Here is a 13,317-nt window from a genome sequence, read left to right on the forward strand (position 1 = left end):
ACGAAATATCATCAGGGAGATACACAGTAACAGGCTGAACTGAAGAGGACAGATCTACTCCCTGTAACTGAAAGGTCCTGTTGAAAATAGCTGAACAAGCACAGGGGAGTGAGAATGGATACAGATGAAAACCATCACACCAGCTGGGTGCGGTGGCTCATGCCTGTAATCCCAGCACTTTGGGAGGCCCAGGCGGGTAAATCACTTGAGGTCAGGAGTTCAAAACTAGCCTGGCCAACATGGTGAAACCCCGTCCCTACTAAAAATACAAAAAAAAATTAGCCAGGTGAGGTGGCGAACGTCTGTAATCCCAGCTACTCGGGAGGCTGAGGCAGGAGAATAGCTTGAGCCCAGGAGGCGGAGGTTGCAGTGAGCCCAGGTCGCACCATTGCGCTCCAGCCTGGGCAACAGAGCGAGACACCGTCTTAAAAAAAAAAAAAAAAAAGCAGGAAGGCCAAGCCCGAGATTTCCCAAACTCAGCAACAACAGACGTGATGTTTTGAGAGGAAGGCTGAGAAACAAAAGAGAGGAAGATGCACTATCTACCTAACGGATGTTCCTGGAGTTGAATACACGAAGAATAGAGAAAAATATCAATGAAAGAAATGTTTTCCCATAAGAAGAAACCATGACCTTCTACACTGAAATGAGAGAACGCATGTTAAGTAGCATGAGCAGAAATGACCACACTGTGGAAAGATTTTAAGAAAGATCTGGGAGGGGTTAAAGCTATTAAAAAAAAAAGTCCACCACTAGAACTATTTTTTAGAAACATTAAACTAGTTCAAGAACTAACATATGCAATGAAAGTATATACACTTAATAATTCGTGATGTTAAAATAATAGAATGTTTAATTTGAAAATCTCAAAGTTGGGGTATAAATGTTAAAATAAAGGGGAAAAAATTCGCTGGAAGAAAATTAACTTTATATTTTTGTATCTGTCGTTGAACAACGAAGTGAAGCGTAAGAACACCTGGTAAATCTCCAAAGTGAAGACAGATAACCCTAAGCTGACCCAGACCAAGAGTGCACTGCCCTTAGGGTCGCGAGGGCAGACACCTTCCCAAGTCCTGCAGGGTCCGAGGAGTGGGCAATGTCTCCGGCTCCTGCAGGGTCTCGGAGCGGACACCGTCCTCATTGATGCTCTGACCCTTCTAGGGAGTCCCAGGTGGGACAGGGCTGGCGTGGCGGTACAGCGCCCTGATCCTTTGAAACAAACCTCCCAAGTCCCACCCGCCTCCGCCTGCTCCTCTGCTAACGAACTAAAGACGCCCTCGGCCTCCCGGCGGAGAGAGCACAAGTCCCACAGCAGCATAGTAAGTTTCCCGTATTACAACGAACACCAGGAAATATCGCGATATCTGGACCTAGCAATGCCATGAAATTACCGCGAGAGGAAGAAAGCGCAAGTTTCGTGAGAATGACAGATCTCACGAGAGAAGATTTGGCGCCCTCCTCTGTGGATTCTGGCCAGGCCGGGTTCGGCGGTTGCTGTGAGGGCGGGCTTCCCAGCACCATGCCGTCCGCCTTCTCTGTCAGCTCTTTCCCCGTCAGCATCCCAGCCGTGCTCACGGTAACTCGCGGCCCGCGTAACCACCAGTTCGGGGAAGGACGGCGGAGAGGCGTGGGGTCGGCCCCACAGAGCACCTGGCATGTGGCCAAGAAGGCGCCGGTCGTGGGCGGGGCCTTGCGGCGGAGCGCGCGCGCTGGGCAGGGTCTTGGGACCCGTGGGAGTGGCTCGGGGCCGGCGTCGGGGCGCGCGCTGTGGGCGGGGTCCTGGGCCCTGTGGGAGTGGCTCGGGGCGGGGCGGTGGAGCGCGCCCTGGGCGGGGTCCTGGGGCCTGGGGGGGGGGCCGGGGCCGGGTGTCGGGGCGCGAGCGCTAGGCGGGGTCCTGGGCCGTTCGGCGGGGCGGGGCGGGGCCTTGTGGAGGAGCGTGCGCAGTGAGCTGGGTCCGGGGCTGTGTGGCTGGGGCTTGGGCTGGGCGGGCGTCCTGCACCTTGCGGGCGTGGCTGAGTTGTGTGGGCGGAGCGCGAGGGGCAGGGGTTTGTTCGTGTGGGAGGTGCACGCCGGCCAGTCCAGCGTCTTGCGGGCGGGGCTTGGGCCATGTGGGCGGATCCTGGCAGTGTGGCGGGGCGTGCGTGGTGGAGCCTGATAGTGTGGGCGTGGCACGGAAGAACCCTGCCCCCCGTGTGGGCGGGGCGTGCGCCGTGCCCAATTCGTCTGACAGGTCCCAGGGGAGCCCGCGCCCCGCGTGGCCGCCAAGGGGTGACATGGGCACTCGATGGGGTCCAGGCAGAAAGCCGTGCTCCCCTCACCCTCCCTGCCTCTGGTCTTCTGGTGGGTGCATTGATGGGAGTAGATGGGCTTGTGTCCTTATCTCATGGCGCGGCTCTGGAGAGGCCGCTGCTGTCCCCAGCAGAGAGCAGTGATACAGGAGTCCTGGAGGGCTGTGCGTGTCTGCAGTTTGGAGGGCAGGGCTTGTCTCTTGCAGGAGGGCGCTCAAGGAGGGGATGGGGAGGGTTGAGGACTGCTGGGATTGGCATCTGAGCATCAGGTGGGGACCGGGCAGCCGTGGATCTGAGCCTGGCTACTTCAGGTCCCTGAGCCAGACACTGTCCCCAGGTACGGCAGGGTCCCGGGGAGTCCAGGAGGCAGCGGAGTGCAGCACTGTCTGGAGGGTTCAGTGTATTGCAGAGAGGTTGGAGAAAATCAAATCTTGCACCTGGCGATGGCTCAAGATTCCCCGAGGCCTTCAGTGCTGACTAAGGAGCCTGAAATGATGATTCATGTTTTACCTTTGGGGCTGAGCCAAGTGCATCTCTTTGAGCAATCGACCTAATTTCCTTGTCGTCACCAATTATCATCACCAATTATCATCATAAAGGATGGTAATTCCTTTAATTATACCCAGCTTAAAAACATGATTCTGTTCCACAAACAAAAGGAGCACATCAGAGATGCCCTCAGTTCTGGGTGCTTGAACTTTGAATTCCATGAATTATAGTTGCACTGAGGGGAGAATCCTGTTTCCATCCTTCTGGTTCCTTCTCCCTTTCTTGTCCCCATGTTTCTCTGAGGCCTGGCAATGCTCTCTGGATACTTGGTGAGTAGCCCAGGAGGACTCAGGAGTGAGAGGCCCCTGCCCCCTGCCCTGGGAGAAGGCTGTGGGTGGGCCGTGAACCCGGCCTTGTGTGGCAGGACAGTGAGTGTCTGCTGGTGTGTTCCTACAGCAGACGGACTGGACTGAGCCCTGGCTCATGGGGCTGGCCACCTTCCACGCGCTCTGCCTGCTCCTCACCTGCTTGTCCTCCCGAAGCTACAGACTACAGATCGGGCACTTTCTGTGTCTAGGTAAGTAAAACAACACGAACTCCACAACTCAGATCACTGTGTGAAATGAAACTGTGTATGTTCTGTGTCTTCGAAATATGTACATATTTTTACAAGACCTCCCAACCCTCTGTCATGTGCCTGCTCCCAGGACACTCCCATTTTTCACTCTTTGAAGCTATGAAGAAAACTACTTTTTGGATGTTAGAGTTGAAAGGAATCTGTTGAGTTCCTGTTGCCTACCAGGGAGGTGCTGAGCACCAGCTGCACACAGGAGAGTTGGGTTTCCGGAAGTACTGTCGTTTACACAAGATGCGTCCTCAGTGGTAGCTCTGCTCATGCACTGCTTTGAATGGGAGGAAGATTGCAAACTGGGAAAGAAAAGTTCTGTGCATAAAATAAGGCATTGCCCAACTTGGTTTCAAGGATAAGGGCTACAGAACTTAGAGAAGTTAGGGAGTTGCACAGGATGACTGAGAAAGATTATTCAGCAAAGCTGAAATCATGGCACAGGGTGTGAAGAGTGAGTAAAATGTTAGTAAGAAAAGAGAGGGAGCAGGTGACGGCCCTGGGAGGGCAGCAGCCCGACCTGCAGAGACTGAGATGAATGGAAGGTGTGGGTCAGAGGCAGAGAAACTGCCAGCCCTGCAGGACCTAAGCACTTCTGATGCTGAGCATTACAAACACGTGTGGGTAGAAGAGGCGAGGAGGGCCTGGAGGCCTGGCTCAGGCTCCTCTTGACTCTGAACACTGGGGAGACACCGAAGATTTTGCTTGGTAGTTAAAAATAACTAATTTTAGATAAGTTTAGTTAGCTGGCTGTGTGCAAAGTGGGAAATCTGAAGAAGAGATGATCTTAGAAAGACTGGAGAAGTGATGAGGGTTTGCATCACAGTGGGGGGCTGTGTAAGTGAGGCGCTCAGAGCAAGCTCTGTATTGAGGGTGCCCTGAGGAGTGCTGGAGTGGACCAGGCAGACAGGGCTCCCTTGCCTCCCACAGCTTCCTGGGGGGCACCAGCACCAGTGATTCATCACAGACCTGTGTTATCAACAGTGACAAGTGTTGCAATGGAAAAGCCAAAAACACAGTGAAACAGGAGGAGCGGCCTGATTTAAATCACACAGTCCCCTGGGAACCCAGGGGCAAAAGGTGCATAGGCAGGAGCCAGGCAGTGAGATGCTGGCAGAGGGCAGGAGCAAGTGCCCCATGCAGAGGCCCTGAGGCAGGCACCTCAAAGAAAGGTGAGGCTTCACCAGCTGAGCTCCTGGATCTGAACAGCTTTGTCAGCTGGAGAACTGCACAAGAGTTTGATGTTTTCTAGGATAAGGGGAAGGATGACTGCTTTCACACCGGGGTAATACTAGACACTGTGCTGTCTGCCGTTACATTTCCTGTGATTCATTTCTCAAACCAGCCTAAGAGTTGGATTTTATTTGCCCATTTTTATAAATGAAACACACAGAGGTTCTCTGACTCCCTCAGCTACACAGCTTATAACCAGCACCATCAAGATTCAAGATTCAGACTCTGCTCCAGGGTGCATTTCAGGAATAGCTGAGGAGGAGCACCTGGTGACACCCTCCCTGCCCGCCGTCCTCCCGTGCCCATCGCCCTCCCCACCCTCCCCCTGTAACGCTAGCCCTCCACACCCTCCTCCCTGCACCCATGCCTACCACCTCCTGTGTTAGCCTACCCTTCTCACGTGCCTGGCTGTCCTGCTTCTCCTGGCCCTCCTCCTCCTCCTCCTCCTCCTCCTCTTCCTCCTCCTCCTCTTCCTCCTCCTCCTCCTCCTCCTCCTCCTCCCCCTCCCCTCACCCTCCTTCTCCTCCTTCCTCTCCTTCCCTCCCGTCCTCCCCCTCCTCCTCCTCCCTCCCCTCCCCTCTGGTTCTTTCCCTGTGCCTTCTTTTCCTCTGCTTTATTGAGTCCATTCCTGAAGGGAGGAAGTGGAGGGACTGCTCACCGTAGCCCCTAGTTTAATCTGCTTTCTGATGTGTATCAAGAAGAATTAAAGGATTTTTAGTTTGATTTACCTTGAAAGTTAAAGCATCACATTTTTCTTAATTTGCTGAATTATATTTTATTTGACTTTATGGTACCATGGGTCGCTATCTCATGGGTTTGAGTACCAGCATTACCCATGAATTAGCTGAAGACCCTGGGCCAGTCCCTAAAGTCTGTGTGCTCCTGGGAGCATGGAGGCCTCACCCTGCCCCCACCAGCTGCCACCCTCCTTCCCATGCCTTTGCCTCCAGCACCCCAAAGCTGTTTGCTCCCCTCCTGTGGTCATCTCAGTGGCAGTGTCCCAAGGTCAGCCCGGGAAGTGTGAGTGCGAAAAGCCCTTGGTTGTCAGCTCTGGGTCTCGTGGCTCTTAGCTTCTGCTGCTGTGTCCTGTGGGGCTGAACTGTGGCTGCTGTCCCTGGGGAAATGTGTGAGGTCCAGCCATGCCTGGGTGAAGCCTGGGGCCTTGGGCGGCTCCTGCAGTAGCTCTGCAGGTGCTGACCTGAGCACGGGCTGTGAGTGAGACCATAGAGCACTGGAGAACTGGATCACTGTTGGCCTTGATTTTCTTTCTGCTAAATGGGTGAGTACTACGACTTGACAATGTTAGGATGTTTACCTGACATTACGTTTAAAATTAAAGTGACATTTCTATTCAGTATTTTGCTGTAAAGAATGTATAACTTTATAACGAGTAATAACGGGTCATCTAAATTCTAACATGACTTGTACCTTTTTTCAGTCATCTTAGTCTACTGTGCTGAATACATTAATGAGGCGGCTGCGATGAACTGGAGGTGAGCCCACCCCCGGGCCTGTGACCAGGTCCCTGCAGGGGTGTCCCTGGGAACGGCCCCACCGCCGGTGGGACTTGCGGAGGAGACAGTGAATCCTAACGTGGCAGCTGTGCACAGCCGGTGCCCGTGCGTCCAGGGTTGGTGGGCTCCAGGGTGACTCCGTAAATGCTTTACCAGCACCATAGTGGCCCTTTCTGAGCGTGGCACTGTGGGACAATGCTGGCTGAGGCCTCTGATGGCAGAGCCAGAGAAGTGGCCATGGGAATTTGAGCTTCAGAATAGAAACCGCAGCATTTTAGAGAACGTGGTCCGCGCTGGCCTCAGCCATGCCCTCCCCCTTGGACTGCAGGGTGGCTGCTCCATGGGGAGTCTGGACCTGAGTAGGGGGCTTCTGGGTGGTCTGGGGCACCTGCCTGCCTCACCCCCAGCCCCGCATCCTGATGTCGGGGGGCACCGCTGGCAGCCCCAGCCCTGCATCCTCTGCCCCCTCCTCTACCCCTGGCTTCATCCCAGGGGACTCGGAACCCAGCACCTGCCCAGGTTGAACCACACAGCCTCTGTCAGGTGAGACCCACTGACTGTTTTTGAGTGGCCTGTGAGCTAAAAATGGCTTTTACATTTTAAAATATAAAACAGAAAAAAAGGAAAACTGCCAGACTCTAAGCAGGAAGGAGCTGAGACTGTGGGCTTGTGGCCCATAAGCCCTGATCTTGGGCCCTCACCGAAAGGGGTTGTTGAGCATTTCCTGAAATCCTTTGCTTAGACCCTGCCCGGTTTCCCGAACCCTCCCCTGACTTGGCCTCCTCCTGCCCTGCTCAGCCTTTCCCTCCATGACAGCGTCCCTGCGGCACTGTCTCTGTCCTCCCTCTTCCCTGCCGTCTCCTTAGCCATAAGCAGCTCCCTGGGGACCCTGCCTCTCCTCCCGGATGCAGGGCCTTCACATGGTTCAGTCCCAGGAGTGGTGCTCAGTCCCTGGTGACCCTGACCTTGTCCAGAGGCTGGCACAGTGTCACCCTCCCTGAAGCCCTCCCACACCCAGCTCCAAGGTGCAGCACCTTTCTGGCCCCTCCCTTCCCTCTGGCCGCGGCCTCCTGTCTTCGTGCTTCTCCGCAATCTCCTGGTTTCAAAAGTGCTGGGTTTCTTGCCTGCCCCACCTGTTGGACTGGGTACCAGGACGTCTAACAAACACCTCAAAATTCACACTTCAGGCCGACTGCTCTGCTCCCCCCTCTTTATAGGGGCGGCTTCTCCCTCCAGCTTCTTAGACCAGAGACGTAATAGGGCATTGTTCAGGAAGCTCCGTCCCTCCACCTTTAAGGTCAGCCACGAGCCCAGTGTGTTCTATGCCCTTCACCCCACCCTCGCCGACCTGCTGCTGACATGTGGCAGTCCCTAAGCCATCCCCTGACTGCCCAGCCTCTTGGGCATCCTGGGGAAGTGTGGGCCTCAGAGCCAAGCACTGCCCCTCAGAACATTCCAGAGTGTCCCCAGGTCACCCAGAGTAAACGTGGAGTCCTGCAGTGATGGCCTGTGGCCTCCTGCCAGCTCTGTCCCAGCCGTTCATGGCTGTGCCTACGACTCCACAAGGCCCCCTCACCCCCAACAGGCTTCACATTTCTCTATAGCAGCACTCGCCACATGCTTGGACTGGCTGCCTCTTACTTCTGGGCCTCCCATGGTATAGAGTATAAGCGCCAGCAAGGCGGGAGCCCCATGCTAATGAGGTGTTGACCCACTGCCCACCATTACTAGCCGTGAGCGCCAGCAAGGCAGGAGCCCTGTGCTCACGAGGTGTTGACCCACTGCCCACCATTACTAGCTTTGTTGATGGCATTTCCTGTGCTGGCTGCTGAGAGAATCATCAACACCCACGTGCAGATCCTCTGCCCTCCCTGGCGCTGTACCTTTGTGCAGGTGGAGATCTTCCACCTTCCTCAGTCTGTTCTGCTAAAGAGGCACTGGCGCTGACAGCAAGAGGACCTGCTATGAGAACCAAAGGGATGGAAGGGCCCGGCACCACTCCTTCCCAGTGTAGCTGTGGAACAGATGCAGCTGCTGTCCCTTTGTCATTTACAGGGATTATTGATGTTGTTACTCTGTAGGTTTTAAGGATTTCAAGTCATCAGTATCTTCCAGCTGAGGTCAGATGTGCTACTGATGACCCAGAGGGCTTGCAGGGTGACGTCTCTCTGCTGGGGGAGGTCTCGGGGTCTTCCCTGTGCTGCTGGGTGGTGTCTCCCTGTCCTGTGACCCAGTGTGTTTTCTTCATAATGAGCATTCATTGCATTTGGGACAGTACAGTGGAAATGACGGCTGCTACCAAGGGTGGGCCCAGTGAGGGGGTTGCTCCCACCTCAGTCCACATCAGCTCTCTCCAAAGTCTTATCTAAATAGACAGTGTCACTAGAACTTTTTGGTTGTATTGCCTAGTAATTTTTTGTTTTTGTTTTTTAAACAGATTATTTTCAAAATACCAGTATTTCGACTCCAGGGGGATGTTCATTTCTATAGTATTTTCAGCCCCGCTGCTGGTGAATGCCATGATCATTGTGGTACGTAGATGACACTTTCAGTTGTCTTTCTTCATGTGTATGTTTTTCAAATCTAAACATGTCTCAAACAATTGTGTTTAGGTTATGTGGGTATGGAAGACTTTGAATGTGATGACTGACCTGAAGAATGCACAAGAGAGAAGAAAGGAAAAGAAAAGGAGAAGGAAAGAAGACTGAAGGGCAGCAGCTGCTTGGAGTTTACGTCCTTCCCGTCCACCCTGACTGCTCCCAGCGCTGCAGTGCGCGTGGTGTGGGCATCCTTCCAGCTGACTCATGGTTTGAAAAACCGTTGTTTTATTTAAATATCCACAGCGGTAGGGCACACACTGAAGTCGGCTTTTCAGCCAGCACTGAATGTATCCATCAGGACATGCGTCTTCAGGCGCCTGATCTTTGTAGTCAGGCTGTGGGAACGGTCTCTGCAGAGCTTCATAACTGGGAATTTGATTTGAAGAAGTCCATGTCATATGTGTAACTAGTACTAATTATAAATATAAAATACACGATATAAAATATGAAACTCAATAATAAACAGTGCCACCTGTACATGGGCACCATGCCCTCCTCCTCGTGCTGTGTTTTCTAGCGCATGCCACAGTTCGCAGTAGAGGGTGTTTTCACCTTCCAGGACATGGGGCAAAGTTTGGAGACACCTGGTTGTCACTGGAGGGGGTGGTGCTCTTGGCTTCTCCTGTGGAGCCCAGGGGTGATGCATAAAATCCTGTGTGCCTGGGTCAGCCGCAGCACAGACGATGACTTGACATGAAATGTCAGCAGTGCTGGGGCAGAGAGACCTTGGAAGGAAGCTCTTGGAAAATATGTTGTATCTCAGTTTGATGAACCAATTCACAAGAGGCTAGGCCCTCTCTAGCAAAGTTACGGGCTGCTTTACTGAAAACAGAATGGAAGCCCTGAAGTCAACACTCCATGGAGAAGCGTGTCTTTCCTAATGTCCCGGTGTTCTGTTGATTTAGGTGCTCGGGAACACAATGCTCCCGGTTCTGTTAGGACAGGCATACTGTTACTTTGCAATATCCACTTTATAAAATAGCTCCTGCCCAATGGCTCTTGGTTCCTGTCAAATGTGGACCTGTAGTTTAAGAATGACAGGTGGTTAGAGACCCAGATATTTAAAAATAGGTGTTCAGTAAGGGAATACTCATTGTGCATTGTATCTGATAGCATGCCTGATTGTGCATTTCTGAAAGTTACCGATTCAAAATGTAATTGGAACAGTTATCTTTGATTAGACAAGCCTGGGAAGAGAATGTTGAAGTGCAGAGCTCACCAGCCAAGTTCGTGTCCCTCTCGGGCCTTTGTGGCTGAGAAGTGGGACAGAAAGATGATTAAGGTAATGTGTCCTCCCCCTGGCATTGTCCAGGGCCGTTGTGTAGATATTTGACTTCGCTGACAGAAAAGAAACCAGGGAGTTTGTAGAGACTGTGCATTTTTAGTATAACATTTTCACCATCTGATACGGTTTGGCTCTGTGTCCCCACCCAAATTGCATCTCAAATTGTAATCCCCATGTGTCAAGGGAGGGACCTGATGGGAGGTGATTGGATCATGGGAGTGGTTTCCCCTATGCTGTTCTCATAATAGAGAGGGAGTTCTCACAAGATCTGCTGGTTTTAAAGATAGCAGTTTCCCCTGCTCTCACTCTCTCTCTCCTGCCACCTTGTAAAGAAGGTGCTTGCTTCTCCCTCTGCCATGATTGTAAGTTTCCCGAGGCCTCCCCAGCCATGTGGAACTGAGTCAGTTAAACTTCTTGTTTATAAAGTAATCCAGGTCTCAGGTAGTATCTTTATAGCAGTGTGAGAACAGACTAATAAACCATCTATATGTTATTTGGACTTAATATGGGGCCGTGTGATTGAATCTTAGTTTGCCTGTGATAAAGTAGTGTAACAGTATTGCTAGCTTTGCATGAATTTGATGCTGATGACATGTCAGTGTGAAACCATGACGTGTGGTCTTTGGTTTTCACTCTGTATGTGTGTGTCTGTGTTTTGGAGCAGTTATATTTTGGTTTTGTAAAAACAACCTTCACTTTATTTTTAACTGTGTAGTAAGTTTATATTCAGTGCCTTGAAGTGCATTGTTAACAATTGTCTTGATACGTTGTCCTCATGTTAGGGAAAGTCATAGAAGCCAAAATGATCAGCAGTTGAGTAATTTACGAAAGCACAGGTGCAATCCCACTTTAAAGCACCGGGGGTTGCACAGAGCACACTGGTTTCAGGCTCCATAAATGTGGATGACTCACTGGAGAGCTTCATCTGTTTAAGTAGAACAAATGTTTTTACTCTACTGATAAAGTACAGGAAAGGAGGTTTGTGATAAAAATTGTTTCTCACATTCCAAACCTGTGACACCTTACGTTTATCAATTGCTATGCAATAAAATATATCTTTAATAATATGTATTGTGTTTTTTTGTTTGTTTGTTTGTTTTTTCAAAAAAATGGTATTTGTTTTGCATCTTACTGTAACTGGAAACAGGAGCACCTGGAACTTAGCTCCACCTTTGGCTGGCAGGTCCCTTTGCTGCAGCATCTGGTGCTGAGTTTTAACAAACAAACGCAATTGTGTCATTGCCAGTAGAAGAAAGTCTACTTGCACAGATAATGTATATCAAATCATAAAGCAATATGCAGCCTGAATGGCTAGCTTCTGTGAGAAATAAAGTGGCAAGGAAATGTTAACATGTTCTTGCCCTTTACAAAATAATAAATGTTAAAAAAAAAAAAAAAGGGCTGGGGGTGGAATTCAGGGTAAGGAGCTTCAGTGGTGCTCAGTTGAGTTGGATGCTTAAAGACAGACGAGAATTGCTGTCAGAGATATACCAGTCAGGCCCAAGCATCTTTTCTCTGGAAAAGAACTTCAGGCTTCCTTGTCTGGACTTCGGTGGAGCACCCTTCTTCTTTCACCACGTTAACCAGAACACGTTTTCAGTGCAGCCTTCCCCTCTGTACTGAAGCCCCTCTTGCTGGTCGACTACACCAGCAAGTCGGTCCTGGGGAGGACAGGGCTGGGCTCCACATGCAGGGTTCTCGGAGGCAGGAAGGGAGCGAGCCAGGGCAGAGAAGAGGACCCAGGGGGTGGCGCTGCCCAGTCCCAGGATGGTGCGAAGATGTCTCCAAGCCCTGGTTGCTGCACAGGGAAGGCAGGATGGGGCGGCGAGGCCCACGCAGGCTGTGGATGCCGTGCCTTGGTGGCAGCTTGTTCCGATTGGGGCTGGAACAGTTGACAGCAAGCATCCTCATTGGCCTGGTAAGTTTTTTAGCTCCTCTTCCTCCGATGTTCCAGTTTCACAGCAGCCTGTACAGTTAGATCTTTCCTTGCTTTGGGGGAAGGTGTAGCTATTATAGTCTCCGAGTCATGCTGTCATTAGAAATTGCACAAGACCTATGCCGGGGAGGCGCTGACTGGCACAGACCCTGGCACAGGCCCTGAAAGGAACCTGAGGACAGAGAAGGAGCTCCCTGCAGCCTTCAGGCAGCCAAGCAGAGGCCTAAGTCCAAGCATGTGGCCATAGGGTCTGCTCTGTAAGCCTCAGGGCTACCGCCTTCTGCTCCAGTCCTGGGTCAAAACAGCCTTCAGCAGCTCCTGCTCCATCTGAGTGAGCTGGATGTCAGCCTCCATGGGCCCTGTTGTGCATGGGGTTGATGCTCCATCTGAGTGAGCTGGGCGTCTGCTTCCATGGGTCCTGTTGTGTGTAGGGTTGATGCTCCATCTCAGTGAGCTGAGCATCTGCATCTCGGGGTTCTGTTGTACATGGGGTTAATACTCCGTCTCAGCTGAGCATCTGCATCTCGGGGTTCTGTTGTACATGGGGTTAATACTCCGTCTGAGTGAGCTGGGCATCTGCATCTCTGGGTTTTGTGTGCGTGGGGTTAACACTCCATCTGAGTGAGCCGGGTGACTGCCTCCGTGAGTCCTGTTGTGTGTGGGGTTAATGCTCCGAGTGAGTGGGGCATCTGCATCTCTGGGTCCTGTTGTATGTGGGGTTGATTCTCCATCTGAGTGAGTGGGGCATCTGCATCTCTGGGTCCTGTTGTATGTGGGGTTGTTGCTCCATCTGAGTGTGCAGGACATCTGCATCTCTGGGTCCTGTTGTATGTAGGGTTGATTCTCTATCTGAGTGAGTGGGGCATCTGCATCTCTGGGTTCTGTTGTATGTGGGGTTGATTATCTGAGTGAGTGGTGCATCTGTGTCGCTGGGTTCTATTTTATGTGGGGTTGATTATCTGAGTGAATGGGGCGTCTGCATCTCTGGGTTCTGTTGTATGTGGGGTTGTTGCTCCATCTGAGTGTGTGGGGCGTCTGCATCTCTGGGTCCTGTTGTATGTAGGGTTGATTCTCTATCTGAGTGAGTGGGACGTCTGCATCTCTGGGTTCTGTTGTATGTGGGGTTGTTGCTCTGAGTGAGTGGGGCATCTGCATCTCTGGGTTCTATTTTATGTGGGGTTGATTCTCTGAGTGAGTGGGGCATCTGCATCTCTGGGTTCTAGTTTATGTGGGGTTGATTCTCTATCTGAGTGGGTGGAGTGTCTGCATCTCTGGGTCCTGTTGTATGTGGGGTTGATTCTCTGTCTGAGTGAGTGGGGCATCTGCATCTCTGGATTCTAGTTTATG

The 13,317-nt window shown here is 51.9% G+C and overlaps 1 protein-coding gene across 2 annotated transcripts; it reads left to right on the forward strand.

Moving 5' to 3' along the window:
- Positions 1–1,353: 1,353 nt before the first annotated feature.
- Positions 1,354–11,101, forward strand: TMEM18 (transmembrane protein 18). Of its 2 annotated transcripts, none has more exons than XM_054475521.2 (5): positions 1,354–1,576; positions 3,234–3,354; positions 6,074–6,128; positions 8,587–8,680; positions 8,762–11,101. In XM_054475521.2, exons 1-5 carry the CDS (start codon positions 1,382–1,384, stop codon positions 8,855–8,857), a joined length of 561 nt encoding a protein of 186 aa, XP_054331496.2. In that variant the 5' UTR covers positions 1,354–1,381; the 3' UTR covers positions 8,858–11,101. The 2 variants fall into 2 exon arrangements, with proteins under 2 accessions (XP_054331496.2, XP_054331495.1); XM_054475520.2 differs by lacking the exon at positions 1,354–1,576 and adding an exon at positions 1,930–2,340.
- Positions 11,102–13,317: the final 2,216 nt, after the last annotated feature.

This window comes from Pongo pygmaeus, chromosome 12, assembly GCF_028885625.2.
Source record: "Pongo pygmaeus isolate AG05252 chromosome 12, NHGRI_mPonPyg2-v2.0_pri, whole genome shotgun sequence".
In the NCBI taxonomy this organism is placed as follows: Eukaryota; Metazoa; Chordata; class Mammalia; order Primates; family Hominidae; genus Pongo; species Pongo pygmaeus.

Excerpts from the sequence above, each read along its gene's own strand:
- TMEM18 (XM_054475520.2), top strand. The coding sequence starts at position 2,107 with ATGTGGGCGGATCCTGGCAGTGTGGCGGGGCGTGCGTGGTGGAGCCTG. Across the intron at positions 3,355-6,073 it reads CGGGCACTTTCTGTGTCTAG|TCATCTTAGTCTACTGTGCT; the intron begins GTAAGTAAAACA and ends ACCTTTTTTCAG. Across the intron at positions 8,681-8,761 it reads TGAATGCCATGATCATTGTG|GTTATGTGGGTATGGAAGAC; the intron begins GTACGTAGATGA and ends AATTGTGTTTAG.